Genomic DNA, 14076 nt, shown 5'->3' on the forward strand with positions numbered 1-14076 from the left:
ACCTAGGGTCTAGGTACCATGTCTGAAGGGTTACTTTTGGTTCCAAAGGTACCATAGCGATAGAGTTGGGTGGAAATGGGTTTTAACAGAATCTTTGTTCATTTCATTTGATCAGCACTGCCTAGTTTTACCATTTGATTTCAGTATTTTCAGACTCCGTCTTTACAATGCAAAGTGCCTGCTTCCTGTTCACAAACTCTACAGCCAAACAGCACTAAAATATGTTTCTGAAGACATTTTAGGTGAGAAAGAGGCAATACAGTCACAGAATCTTGGTTTATATTCGATCAGCACAGTACTCTTTGTGCCCATGGTGGCGATCATATGAAACTGCAGAAGTATAATTTGTGGTTGGAGCAACAGCCGCCGGCGAAGAGCCCTACTCAAATCTGCTGGATGACGCAACAGGGAGATCTGGACGCTACCATAGTTTATTTACACACAGTACCCACATTGTTAAGTTACAAAGCTGGTTGAAAATCAGCAAATTGTCTTTTTAATACAAGTTAAACCTGAGTTGTTGTATCTGGGTCTGTTAGTGGCAGAATAGGTCCTCATCTTGTTGCTCGTCGAGGCTGTCCATTTTTATATGTGATTATAGGATGTTGTAGAAAACCAGTGAGGCTTGAAAGGACTTCCAGTCAACCATCATGGACTCTGAGTACATAGCTGCAAAGTAAAGAGAGGAACACATTGGGCCTTTTTAAAGCCGTCTCACTGTTTTACAGGTGCGTGAGACTGGCAGAGGATAAACTGTCAGAATTTGTTGTAAAGGATGCCAAACAGACCATGCTACTTCCAGGAGAGCATATGGAGGAATTTAAGCACTTCCCTTTTCGATTTGTGCACCAGTTCCCTTAGGAGTGCAGGCTGTAGCTGTTATTATTTGGCAAGGAAAAATAGCATTTGAAAATGTTTGTCAAAAAAAAAAAAAAAAATGTAATGAAGGCTGTGGATTGCTGCAGCAGTGCTAATAAGCCGAACATTTTATCTTCACTGGGAGCGCTGATGGCTCTTAATGCACTCTCTGCCTCATTGCTTAATGCACTGGACCACCAAGGAATATTAAGTGCTGCTGGTGTAATGGATTGAAGCAGTCCTCGGGTGCTTCGTCACATGGCCGAAGCTTTGAGAACTTTTCAGAAATTCATATCTCCTCCACCCCGAAAACACAAACCCCTGGAAAGTATTAAAACAAATAGAAAGACCGCAGGATCTTTGTGAAAACAAGGATAGTGCACATGGAGGACAGAGCCATTAGGAGAGAGCATGTCAGCTTCTCATTTTTTGGAAGGTTTGACAAGTTTTTCCCCTTGTTTTTTTCCCCCACTAACATCAAGCGCTCCTCATGGCAGGCTGTTCTCAAGGGGTTTGTTTGGGGATTTGTAGCCAGAAAGCCGAGCAAGGTGAGCTTCCTCCTGGCTGAAAAGAGGAGCAGGACGTTGGGTAGTAGATTTCTTCTGATGGGAACGCTGACGGCGTCTCGACCAGCTCCTTACTTTTTTCCTTCTCTTTTTTAGCCGCCTGCAGTTTGTGTTTTTTTCACATTGATGCATATGCTCCTGGTTACGATGACTAGACTTGTCAAAGAGCTCTCACATCCATTGTTGTTGGCATTTTTCACATGCACCAAAGCCAAGTATACTCAGTATTTTTCCTCCTTTTTTTGGTGGTGTTAGGGTGAGAGGATTTGGGTGTTGAGCAGAAACAAAGCAATGTCTTAAAACGTCATATAAACTTATATCATCAGACATGTTTAAACTGGGCTCGCAGTGGTCCATAACTTAAAGGTGTTTTTCTTTTATTTGGCAATTTCTGCCCAACGTTTTATCATCCAAGGCTCCTTTTAGTAACCACTGCATGCTAATACCTGTCTTACACATTCACTGAAGTATACAAAATGAATGTTGGCTAGTACAGGAGAAGCAGTGATGAGTTGTCCACACTTCCAGCTAAGCCAAAGCCACATTAATACACTGAAAATATTCAACAAAGGCTGAATATACAAATACTGACTTCACCCCAATGGATACTGGGCTTTTGTGACCAATGCTGATACTAAAGTATAAAATGCAGGGCAGCTGTGGCTCAGAGGTAGAGACCTGGCTCACACACCTCCTTCAGTCCACATGAGATGGCCCCCTGTATGGTAGCCTCGGCCACCAATGTGTGGGTGAATGGATGAAGTAGTGGTCAGGAGACTAGAAAGGTGCTATGCAAGTGCAGGTCCATTAAAAATAATTATGATCAATGTAAAAATACAGGCTGATAACTTGTTATTCTTCTGCCAACTTCTGCAGAGTAATGAAAACATTTGCTCAGCTGCTACAAAACTTAATAATCATGATTTCCATGATTAAAGAATCAACATTGATTTTGTTTGTATTTGTCTGCCAACACATAGTATTTGCCAACACTAATATCCATGATAAACTAATGTCAACCCTCCTTCTCTCTGTTCCAGATCATGGATGAGACCCAAACGCAGATAGCCTGGCCGTCCAAACTAAAAATCGGAGCCAAGTCCAAAAAAGGTGACTGTTTTTCTTTTCCTTTTTTCTCATAGTAAACCCATATTGAGATTATTCTTATGTTCAGTGTGCACTGCTTCCACTGCTTTTGCCTTGTGTGACTTTAGTGTTTGTTGAATGATTGATGGACCTACAAAATTTATGAATCTGATTTCAAATAAGGATTTAGCTTGTCATGCATCAAAGTCCATCAGCTCAGGCATATGTTTGACTTGGACTTTCCTTAAAACCCCAGGGAAATGGAAGTTAGAGTCTTTAGCTTCTGTACTGTGTGGTATTTCCAAGTGAAACAGAATATTTTGCACAGTTACAAGAGTGATTTAAATCAAATCATTTGCATTTGATTGGACCACTAAAAAGTGGGTGGGTTTTGATTTTAGTGGCGCTACAGAAGACTCGGAGCCAGCCAGTGGCTCCACATACAGCTCACTCATGGTTAGATCAGGAGGAGGATGAGGGGAGAGATGAATGACTGAATGGATTAGATCAGAGGTCGGCAACCTTTACTATTAAAAGAGCCATTATTGGCCAACTCTACTGAGGGATGTTTATTATTATTTAGTACTCTGACTTTGCAGTGTTGGAGGTGAAAGCAAATAAATCTGTCCACGCATTATTAAATCCTCTATTTTCCTCCAAGGCTTTTACTTTTTTGGATAGCTAGCCTCACTAGAGAGACTCCAGGCTAGACACCACTACTGAAGCTCAATTTAGAGGAAAAAGCTCCGGGTCGTAGACGTATGTAGGAATAGACCGACATGGATTTTTTAGGGCTGATGCCGATACCGATTTTTTTCCATCACCCTTAGCCGATGACCGATTATGGACTGCCGATTTTCTTGAGCCGATATTTGGGGCCGATACTGCTTTTGCTCCCTCAATTTACATCAAAAAAATGACACAATGATAACAAATATTACAGGTCTCAAGTTTAAAATAAGAAACATTTATTGAACAGTAAAAAATACTAAAACAAGATGGAAAGTTGAGGTAGAACAGGTAGAATATTATTATTATTATTATTATTATTATTATACATTCAAATAAAAAAAAAGAGTTCAGTGCTCTTAAATCTTCCAGTAATGTCTTTATAAAATAAACAAATATTTAAGCTGAAGCATAAATAAAACAACAACTACTGTACACAGTAGGATTCGCTGCATGTGCGCTGCAGGGTCTTCCGGCAACACAGAGCTGCCCGCGGATGCCTGTCTGTAAATCATGCCAGGGAAAAATAAATCCGCGAACTCACGCGCATATCAGCTGATGCCGATACAAGTAAAAAACTCAAATATCGGCCCGATATATCGGCCGGCCGATGTATCAGTCTATCCTTAGACGTATGACGCACATTTTAGTTGATAAAACAGTAAAACATTTTTTAATTCGATGTAAAGACTACACATTTTTACAATCGTAGAAAGCAATAATTGCTTTAGGCCTACAACAATGACAAATGAAAATTGAAATGTTAGAATATAATTTTATGTCAAAGCCACAGGGAACTGCAGGTTGCCTACCCCTGGATTAGATGAATTAATGAAGGCATTAGACCTTAGCCACATTGTTTTAAAAATGAAAAGAAAAGGTTTGATCGTTAAAAAGTGAACGTTATAACAGTGAGGTCATAATGGTGTAATGCCGACAGTGTAATACTATCAAAAGAAGAGAGGGATGAAGCACATGGTATAATCCATGTACCACTCATTGCTGAAGCACTCCACCCACAAGAACCTTAAATAATTTGAAGCTGTCACACTTTCCTCAAAGTGAATACATTCTAGCCCATGGCCCTGGCATTTTGGGAAAACTAAGACACACTGATGTACCATGCTGTTGCTAGCTAGAATTAGCTCTGTGCAGCTAAAAGTTGCCAATTGATTCATGGGTGGATGTCATGATATTATTGCTTGAAATTGGTTGTTACTTGCTTATGTAAGCATAGATCATATTTTGTTGTAGTGGAAGAACGTGATTGTATTTCGATATAAGGGTACGAAGAAATTTAGGAGCTGTAGTAGTATTATTATTGGGGCGGCAGTAGCTCAGTTCATAGGGACTTGGGTTGGGAACTGGAGGGTGTTTGGTTCAAGTCCCTGTCTGGACCAAATATGAAGAGGAGAAGTACCAGTTTGCCTCCTGGGCACTGCTGAGGTACCATTCAGCAAGGCACCAAACCCCAGCTGCTTGGGGCGCCTGTTCATGGGCAGCCCCTTCGCCCCAACATCCCCCCATTTAATGCATGTATAGGTCCTGTTTGTGCATGATAGTAATAGTAGTCGTAGTTGCGTATGTTGTAAAATAGGTGCATAAAATAACAGGATGTGATCTAAAATATTTAAAAAGCCATTTTTCAATTCACCTTGGCTTTAAATGTACTATATAAATGCCTTTCATTGTATGTAATAGAAATGCAAAGCTCACAAGTAATTCCTTCGATGTGTAGCAACAAAACTAACAACCACTCTTAATGTGTTACTTGATGAATGTTAAGTAACACCATAGTTGTGTAAGCTTCCCCCCTAACATAGGTTAATGATTATGAGTCAAGAAATTTGTTCTCAGGAAAGTCATTGGACTAAGACAAACAAGAGGAAAGTATTTCAAGACTGCACCAGGGTTCATTATTAAAGTTTACTGAGAATTTTGAAAAGATCACATGCCAGTAACTTCATCCGCACTCAGGAATTTGTGATCTTGCTGTGGAGGACGGAGGGGTGGGAGTTGCTTATATTGAAGCCCACTCATTTATTGGCTGAGTTGTTCTCGCACTCTGGTACTAATAAAACATTATCACGGTTATTTAAAGCTCTTCCGGGAGAGGGGGTGAGGCGGGGTTTGAGGAGTAGGTGTAGGTATGCCCGCTTTGTTGTCCCCAGGAGAATTACCAGTGTGCGTCTTCAAGCCAGATGTGGAATCCAATGACATTATGTAACTTCCTCACTCACTCTGTACAGCAAATAGTTGACGGGGGTTACATCAGAATCTTTAACATTTTTTCCCTTTCGATACTTAATCAACCGCAAGCCCTGGCAATCCATTCCCACACAGCCATCCATTCATTCCAAGTATTAGTTCATTCACAAAACCTGCCTGCAACACCACCTGGGAATGATGTTCTGTATACCAATATTTAGAATTTTGACCCATGACTTGGAGGCTGTTGAATTTTTCCCTAGTGTTGCGTAAAGTGAGAGGAGCAGAGGGGAAGGATGTTGGCTAATCACTATCTCATGAGCGAATGCATTTGTGGGAGAAGAGAAACTGACAGTGTGTTTTAACAACCTGCGCTCATGGGAGGGTAAGGAAAGGACACGATGGCTAAATAGACAATATTCTACTTCTTACAGACTCAACAGGCTTAAAGATGGAAGGCATGGTGGTTTAAACCTCACAGAAGCTATATGGAAAATTACTGGAGACACTGACTATGTTTACATGTGTAACTGGTTGACTCCAGTGATGTCTGTGTAGATATAAAGTGGCCCAGATTGTGGATATCTTCTGAGGCCATCTCCGTTTGTTCCTCTCCTGACAACAAGTGAAAAAAACAAAATCCTCCATCACACACAACCACACAAACTCCAGCCCCCACACAAATTAAGCAACATAAGATTATGTCAGCATAAAATGAAATATAAACAGCTTAACAGTGCTAAATTATGGCAATTACCATAAGAGCAATGTTGCAAGGCAGGAGACATCCCTTTACACGGTAGGTGGGGTACCCGCAAAGGTGAACGTAGGGGTGCAGAAACTGAGCATCAAACATTCCACATATTAGTCCCTTTTACACTGCCAGATTTTCAGCGAACGTTGGGCCGTTTTGCCGGCAAGCTGCGAGCGTTAAGACACACAGAGCCGAATTGGCGAGTTGATCCGAGGTGCCCAATTTTCCACCTCGTAGGGTAGTCATATTGGCGGAACCCTTTTAGTTTAAACAGACCAAGGAGGCCTTCCGCAACAGGAGGAGCTGTTGATGACGCCGCATGTGTGAGCCACTGGCGTTGGATAAACAGGAAACAGCTGATAGCAGGAATCAGCGAGCAGCTAGTAGCAAGAGGGAAACACAAACCTGACAGACACTGTAAAGATGAGCAACTGAGGAGACAAGGAATTGCGCGCCCTCCTTGCTCTCGCAAACAAAGAGGCCATTAACCGTCAGATGACGGGGACGGTGAAGAACGGGCCGACTTACGAGAGAATCGCCGAACGACTGACAGTTTCCCTCCCACATCACTGTTTACGTCACACGCTGAGCTACACGTTTTGTTACTTGTTCACGCCCCCCATTGCCCCGAAAAGGGCACATTCTGTATAAACAAAAGTAGGTAGGTGGCGTTTTGCCGCACTCCCCGATTTTGTTTTTATACTGCCAATGCTGAAAAAAGACTGATTGGGCTTTCCTGCAAATTCTCCTATCTCATATCTAAAAAGGGCTATTGACTATGAAGGCCTGAGCATGTCGGGTAATAACAACCGAACCAAATGTTGTGGAATTATAATACTCAACATTACAAATGTACATTCTACTTGTCACACATATTACTGCTGTATAATTGATCCTGTAACACATGCACAAAATATTCCAATTTTGGCCATATTCCGAAAAACACAGTATTCCTACTAAGCTGTTTACACGGCTAATGAAAATGAATATTCCACCTGTACTCACGTTCACATGCAGCTGTGCATACTTTGATTAATGTACCCTAACGTGTCGTTTATCACACAAAGATATGGAAAAATGGAACAGCTGGAGCCGCTTGTGCCTTCATGCTTCTTTGCATCAAGATAGGATTTTTCCAAGTTTCCTACCTGTAGCAGAGTTCATTGGTATCAGTACCTGTTGATATCCAAGTCTCTCTTAATGTTTAAAAGTCTGTGTGTTGCTAATGCTGACCAGAAATGTGGGCTTTTCTTTTGGGCACGCACCTCTACCTCACGGCCTTGCTAAGTGTTGGCGAGTGATTTGTGTACAACACATCCATCACAACGTAGAGGTGACTGTAAACAGACAAGGGGCTGTGTGTCGCAAACTAGGGTTAACAATCCCTAATTGAGATGCATATTCAGAATGTGCTGTATACATGTGTAAAGAATGCTCCTAAAACCTGAATAATACTGGCATATCCCACATATCTTAATCCAAAAATGCAACATTTTGACAAAGGCATGATTCAGAATATCTAAACAGAATATGCTGTTCACATGACCTGTATAAAATTCAGAATATTATCATAATAATAGTGGAATATTAGTGTGCATGTAATTGATCTGCATTTCTTTTGTCCCTTCCATTGAATGACAAACACAAAACTCACTTGCTCTGTCCTTAAAGTAGCTGATGATGTGTTTGTTTTGGTTCCCAGAGTATTCAGATTTATCCTAATCTATAATAATACTCTTTAAGAGCGTTACTTTGCCTCGTTTTCCTGGAATTTTGCATCAGTGTTGTCTTTCATGTGAAGTCTGGAATCGGTTACACTCCGCAGGATAGTGGCAGATGTGAGGGGGGATTTGTACGTTTGTAACCTCTCCCCATACAGAGCCACACTCCATCAAAATGCCAGCTCCTCTATTTCATTCATCTCCTGCAGCTAGCTGTCCCTGCCACCTGCCTAAGTGTGATAAGGCCGGTCGTTACCCTCTGGGGCAAGCCATCATCAGCACACTGTTGGTGATTTAATATAGCGAGGAGCCGTATCACTCATGCACAAGACAGGTTGCGTTAAGCTCTGTGCTGCAGAGTGGTCAATACCGGTGATGGTTGTTAAGTTTTAAACATGTTTTCATTCCTAAAACTCTGATTAAGATTTCTTTTTGTACGTGATAAATATCTTAATACTACTCCTTCTTGCCAGTTGTCTGTTTCAACATTTCCGCAGATGTTTTGCATGAGAAGGGCAAAGCCAACAGGACTTAATTCCCTTCATTTGCGTGGTATTTTCGAATGTAGTCCTCAGCTGGAAAAATGCTTTAGCTTCGCCAGCACGGAGCTATGGGTCAAAAGGTTTCTTCTCTGTCAAGTGGAACTGTGTAAAAAAGAAAAGTCTATGCGACTGCAAACATTCACTTTGTGCAGCTGCAAGTCTGCCCTTGTTTTTGTTTGCTTTTCCATCTGTTGTGTGTGCCAAATTAAGACTTAAGGTGTTCATTTTTTGTTACACAATCAATCATCAAAAAAAATTTAAAAAAAAAAGAGCATACAGCACACTCCATTTCAGAAATGCGGGGGTGTTCTACATCACGACTGCAACACTCGTTTAGGCCGGCTAATGTTTGCCAGATGTGCTGTGCAGGTTAGACACTGGAAGAGCCATACTCCCTCTAATGGTCACAGTGGGTACCACAGGAGGAAGTGGAGGGATTTCTATTGTTCACAGCAACAGCTGTATGATGGGAAAATTTCCTGGAACCAGTGCTGAGACTGTGCTAGGTCTCTGACCGCTCTTTCTGCTCCTTTCCCTTTGTTTGCCTTGGTTTTGTTTTCCTGTCTCAGACTGCAGCTTGGGTTTTGTTTAGTTCCTGCCCCTCAAATTACTCTCCCATGTGATCTAGCATCTCTTGTAGTACGTGTTGAGCTTGCCTGACCCCTCCGACACTCTAACAAGACCAGTGCTTGTTTACTGGCACTCTGTGATCCCAGTAGTTTCCAGTGGCCATTAAACAGAGGGCCGAACCTTCTTCAGATACTTCTGAAAAACAGAATTATACATTCTAGCCAGCTGATGTTCTGCTGCTCTCTAAAAGGACTGAGATCATGTGCCTTCTTTGTATTTTGAATCTCTGCGGAGAGCGTCTTGGTTTGGATCCTATGAGTTATTCATCTTCAAAAGCATTCTGTGTATCGGGAACTTCCCTCGTCTTTTTCTTGGTGTTCCCGCTCCTGCACTGTTTAGGATTTTTCACTCCCAAGCTCTTTGAAAGTCTAAACACACAACTGTGGGGTTCTCCGAGGGCCCGGCGACTTGCAACAGTAAATCTTTGCCAGCGAGTCGTGTCTGAAGGCTATACTGTAAATCTGAGATGCTGTAAGTGTGTGTTCAGGGAGGGGTATTCCTGGAACGAGGCTTAGTCGACTTCCTGCTGCTCAGTACAGTTAACACAGGGGCAATGGGCCATGGATGTGTAGCACATGCGTGTGCACATTTGGATTCTCTGTGTGTGTTCATGTGTTTTCACATTGGCGTTCTCCAGGGGTCCGGCATGCGACAGAGCCAGATGTAGGCTTGAACAGACACAAGCTTTGAATGATCTTGGTATGCATTGTTTGGTTATTTAAGTGAAGTATTTAGAGGCTGACGAGGTCTCTGGAAGCAGAGTTTACTCAAGCTATTAGGACTTTTACTTGCTCGATCTTCTGCGTGCCCACTGAGTGTATGTACACAGGAATTTTAGGATGTGGCAGTCTCTGTTGCAGGGTGGTAATTTGTCATTTCTCGAGGAGACAGCATTGATTCTGTGTGTGACAGCTGATAACAGAGCACATATAGACATGCTGAGTCATGTCCAACAATGAAAGACACTGAAGAATTAGTGATTGTGTGTTTTTGCAGCGACTGAATGACAGATTCTGCCGAGGTTAAATGGCAGCTGAACAATCCGTCGAGTTCCTTCGCTGACTGATGGATTGTCTGAATGTGATTCCACAGAGCTGCACCCGTCCTCCTCCCCAGCACGGTGTGGTTGCTTGCCGACTTAAATGTGGCGCGGCAGATATCAAAGAAGCAATTACTGTTGCGGAGCTTTCCTCTGACGCGCTCTAATTTGTTGACACATCCAGACTGCTTTGTCATGTTTGGTTAAATGGATTCAACTTATGTTGCACGCTCACATTGTATCTCTCCCCTTTTATCAGCGCTGACACTCACACACATACTGAACACACACATCACTCTCACTTTTAATGTCTCTTTGCTTTCACACCCTGCAGATCCACACATCAAGGTGTGCGGGAAGAGGGAGAATGTGAGGGAAGCCAAAGACAGAATCATGTCCGTCCTTGACACAAAGGTACAGTAAACATCTTTATCACAGGGAAGATAGACTTCATGTGTATGTGTGTAATTCTCTCCTCTTTCTCGCCTTTCTCCTGGCGTTCAGTCGGGCCCAGTGTATTTCACCATCGCCTCTCCCACTGCTCACAGTGACAGATTGCACACAGCAGTGTGGTACAACTTGGCACTAATCTCTCCAGATACTCGCATCCCAAGCCTCGCTGTGGATTTTGCAGTGTGTGTGCATGCAGGCTTTCGTTGCCATGGCAACACAAGAAATCACCTTACCTGGGCGACCGCACTGTAGCACCCCCTGGGGGCAGGCAGTCATCCATGCACTCTGAGCAGCCACACACAAACAAAAGAGCAGCACACGACTGGCTTAGTTTATAGCATCTCATATGGTTTTGTCACGAAAAGGCAGTTTTAGTCTGGCAGACACAGTAATTTCATAATATGATTCAGTTCTTTTAATGTTCTGCATATTTTGGTGCTCATTTTCTAAATGACTGCAGCATGTGAAAGTGTTTAAATGAGGGGAAATTGAAATGTTTGCGTCTCATGAAGAATGGAGGAAAGGGGACAGATGCTGCGCTGGCCTTTCAGTGATATGCATTTATAATCAGAGGGAACTAGAGGGCGCAGTGTATCTTGGTCCTACTTGTTGTTTGTTTATACACTTTAAAATGTCAGACACATTTGATTTAATCAGTGATGACAGTTAGAAAGTAAGTTTTATAAGCTGTCTGTGGAGATGATGCACTGTCGAGCCTCAGGGACACCAGCAGCTCTAATGTTTTTCACAGTGCAACTTGCAATGGATGAAACGCATGAAATTTACTTTATAAAGTTTCATACTTGGTCAGACGTTCTGCCAAACGATAAACATTGCCTTTTTTACTACATTAATTTGGGTTTGTTTAAAATTTGTCATTACCAAAAGCTGAAAAATCGTTTTTTAAATCTGCTCGCTGCTGAAAATGTCCGTCCAATTGACACTTCCTGGTTTTAAAACCCGGCCCAATTGAATTTGTTGTTGAAGAGTCCTGGTGTAGGATTTATTAGCATCCAGCAATTAGGACTGCAGATTGCAACCAGTTGAAACTCCCAGTTAGACTTCCTTCAGTGTCCATTGTTCAGGAGGTTTTTACCAGGAGCAGAATTATTGGCAGACGTCTCTTCCTCTTTATAACGAACAGACCAGGTGATTAAAAGCCATTAAAACGCTGAATAAAACAGTTTCACATTACAGATCACTGTTTCTCCAATGCTGTTTGGCATGTCAGAGACGGGCCACTAGCCCAGCACCTGCTGATGTTTGCTCAACTTCTTCTCTGATAACTTAAGATCCAGGAGATTCAGGAGGTTTTTACATGGGAGCTGAATTATCCACAGAGGTCTCTTTCTCTCCAAAACAAACATACTCAGTGATTTAAACCAGTAAAAACACTGAATAAAGCAGTTTCACATTGAAAAATCAGAGTTTTTCCAACATGCATATCACAGAGGGGCTGCTAAGTATGGTGGCAGACCCAAAAACATGATTGTCCTTGTCTAGAGGCAGTGTTTGATTTGTCCGTTCTGGGCTACTGTGGAAACATGGCGGTGCAACATGGTGGACTTCATGGACAGGGACCCACTCCGTATGTAGACATAAACAGCTCATTCCAAGTTTACAAGAACAGTTTTATTTTCAGGCGATTATACACTAAAGAAAACATACTTGTTATATTCCATTTCTGCCAGTACATGCCTTTGATCCTACACACTGGACCTTTTAAGTTTAAATACATGTATAATAACATGCACTTTTTTCTTTGCACCGTGCTCCACTCACTGAGCTATTTCAAGCCTTATCAATCCTCGTCTCACCGCAGCCTTCTCTTTTCTGCTCATTAGAGTAACAGGGTAACTCTGAAGATGGACGTCTCCCACACAGAGCACTCCCACGTCATTGGCAAAGGTGGCAACAACATCAAGAGGGTGATGGAAGAGACGGGGTGCCACATCCATTTCCCGGACTCTAACAGGAACAACCAGGCAGAGAAAAGCAACCAGGTTTGTGCGGCTACAACACAGATTTACACTGTGAAGTCTCACCGAGGCGTGGGAGATAGATGGGTGGAGTGGGCTGTTTACTGCCAGCCCATCAAAGAGTTCGCCTCATCAAGTATTTTGCTTTAATCTCTTGAACCACAACATTGCATGATTGATGCTTAGAGTGGAAGTGTATTGCCGCCTTGAGTGTTTACTACCGTCACCCCTCCTCAATTAATTTCCTTCCGTAGTAGCTTAAGTTGTTTCTAAATGTTTTTTTGATTCATGCACGCAGCCCTCCAGCCCATTTATTAACTGTCACGGGGTCTCAGGCCAGACAGGTTGCAGAGAGTTGGTTCAGCTGGCTGTTTTGATTGGCCAGCCCAGAGGAAGCTGGTGTGTTTTGGCTGGCCTCGCTATAGAAGAGCAGTAGGATCCTGCTGTAATTACCATTAAAGTGTAGTATGAGGAGTTCAGCAGAGCACACTGCCAGGCACAGCATCAGATTTCTATCTCTGCCAGGTGCTCCACAGTGCACCTGACAAGTTCATTTATTTTTTAAGATCTACTTTAATGATGTCAACCTTATCATTGTGGATTTTGCATAGTAAGGTATACCAACAGTGTGTAGATCATTAAGCTTGTCAGTGCTCTGTATCTTGAACTGTTCCACCCCTTCAGTCTGATGATGCAAGTCCAGGCTGAAAGTAGCAAGAGGCTCCTCTTTAGGCCCCTTAAGCTGTCTCTTCTCCTGGTTTCAAAAGCTTATTGACGGCAGCAGAGCCTTTGAGCCACAGAGCATGTTGGAGTGCAGTGGTGTTGATAAGCAAATATAGATAACAGTGAAAATCACTGAGGTGGCTACTTATCTTTCATTCTCACTGGAGCTGGTAGGAGTCAGGAAATTGCTCCAGCACACTTCAGCAGGGCAGATGTTTGCCAACATGAAGCTGAACAATGGCTTTCATTTTTAAAGATATAATTGCTGCTCACAGCACTACGCTGCCGCACATATTTGTGTGTGTGTATATATAAGTATTGTACGTGCGTCTTTTGTTCATGTGGAACCAGAGAAGATTTTTGTGAAACCGCTTATCCTCTTAACCCAAGCCCAGCTGACACTGGGTGAGAGGCGGGGTACACCCTGGACCGGTCGCCAGACTATCAAGGCGCTGATTCATAGAGATAAACAACTGTTTATGCCACGGTGCAGCCTACGAACCAGATTGACCGGCTTTATTTTTGATTCTCTTTTCCTTTTCTTTTCTTTTTTTATTGATGGCTCCCAAAAACAGGTTTTTATTTGCTCCACAATGGTCATAAGTTGCCTACGTTAAATCCATCTGTGCCAATTGTCGGTTCCTGAGGGCAGAACTGCCCCCCCAAAAATTTCTTCATTTAGAGCCGTTAGTCGACCAGTCGCCTGCATGTTCAGGATATTAATGTAATTATTAAATGATATATTTTGGGCGGGGCAACACAATGGTTTGAGTTGAAGGTGTGAGAAA

The 14076-nt window shown here is 42.5% G+C and overlaps 1 protein-coding gene across 1 annotated transcript in view; it reads left to right on the plus strand.

Annotated features, from left to right (window-relative positions):
• bicc1a (BicC family RNA binding protein 1a) overlaps positions 1 to 14076 on the plus strand; it is an 89793-nt gene that overhangs the window by 41784 nt on the left and 33933 nt on the right. The window contains exons 3-5 of the mRNA XM_033613643.2: positions 2465 to 2534; positions 10468 to 10547; positions 12431 to 12589. Coding sequence (XP_033469534.2) covers positions 2465 to 2534; positions 10468 to 10547; positions 12431 to 12589 — 309 coding nt within the window. The remainder of the gene's footprint in view (positions 1 to 2464; positions 2535 to 10467; positions 10548 to 12430; positions 12590 to 14076) is intronic.

This window comes from Epinephelus lanceolatus, chromosome 17 (assembly GCF_041903045.1).
Source record: "Epinephelus lanceolatus isolate andai-2023 chromosome 17, ASM4190304v1, whole genome shotgun sequence".
In the NCBI taxonomy this organism is placed as follows: domain Eukaryota; kingdom Metazoa; phylum Chordata; class Actinopteri; order Perciformes; family Serranidae; genus Epinephelus; species Epinephelus lanceolatus.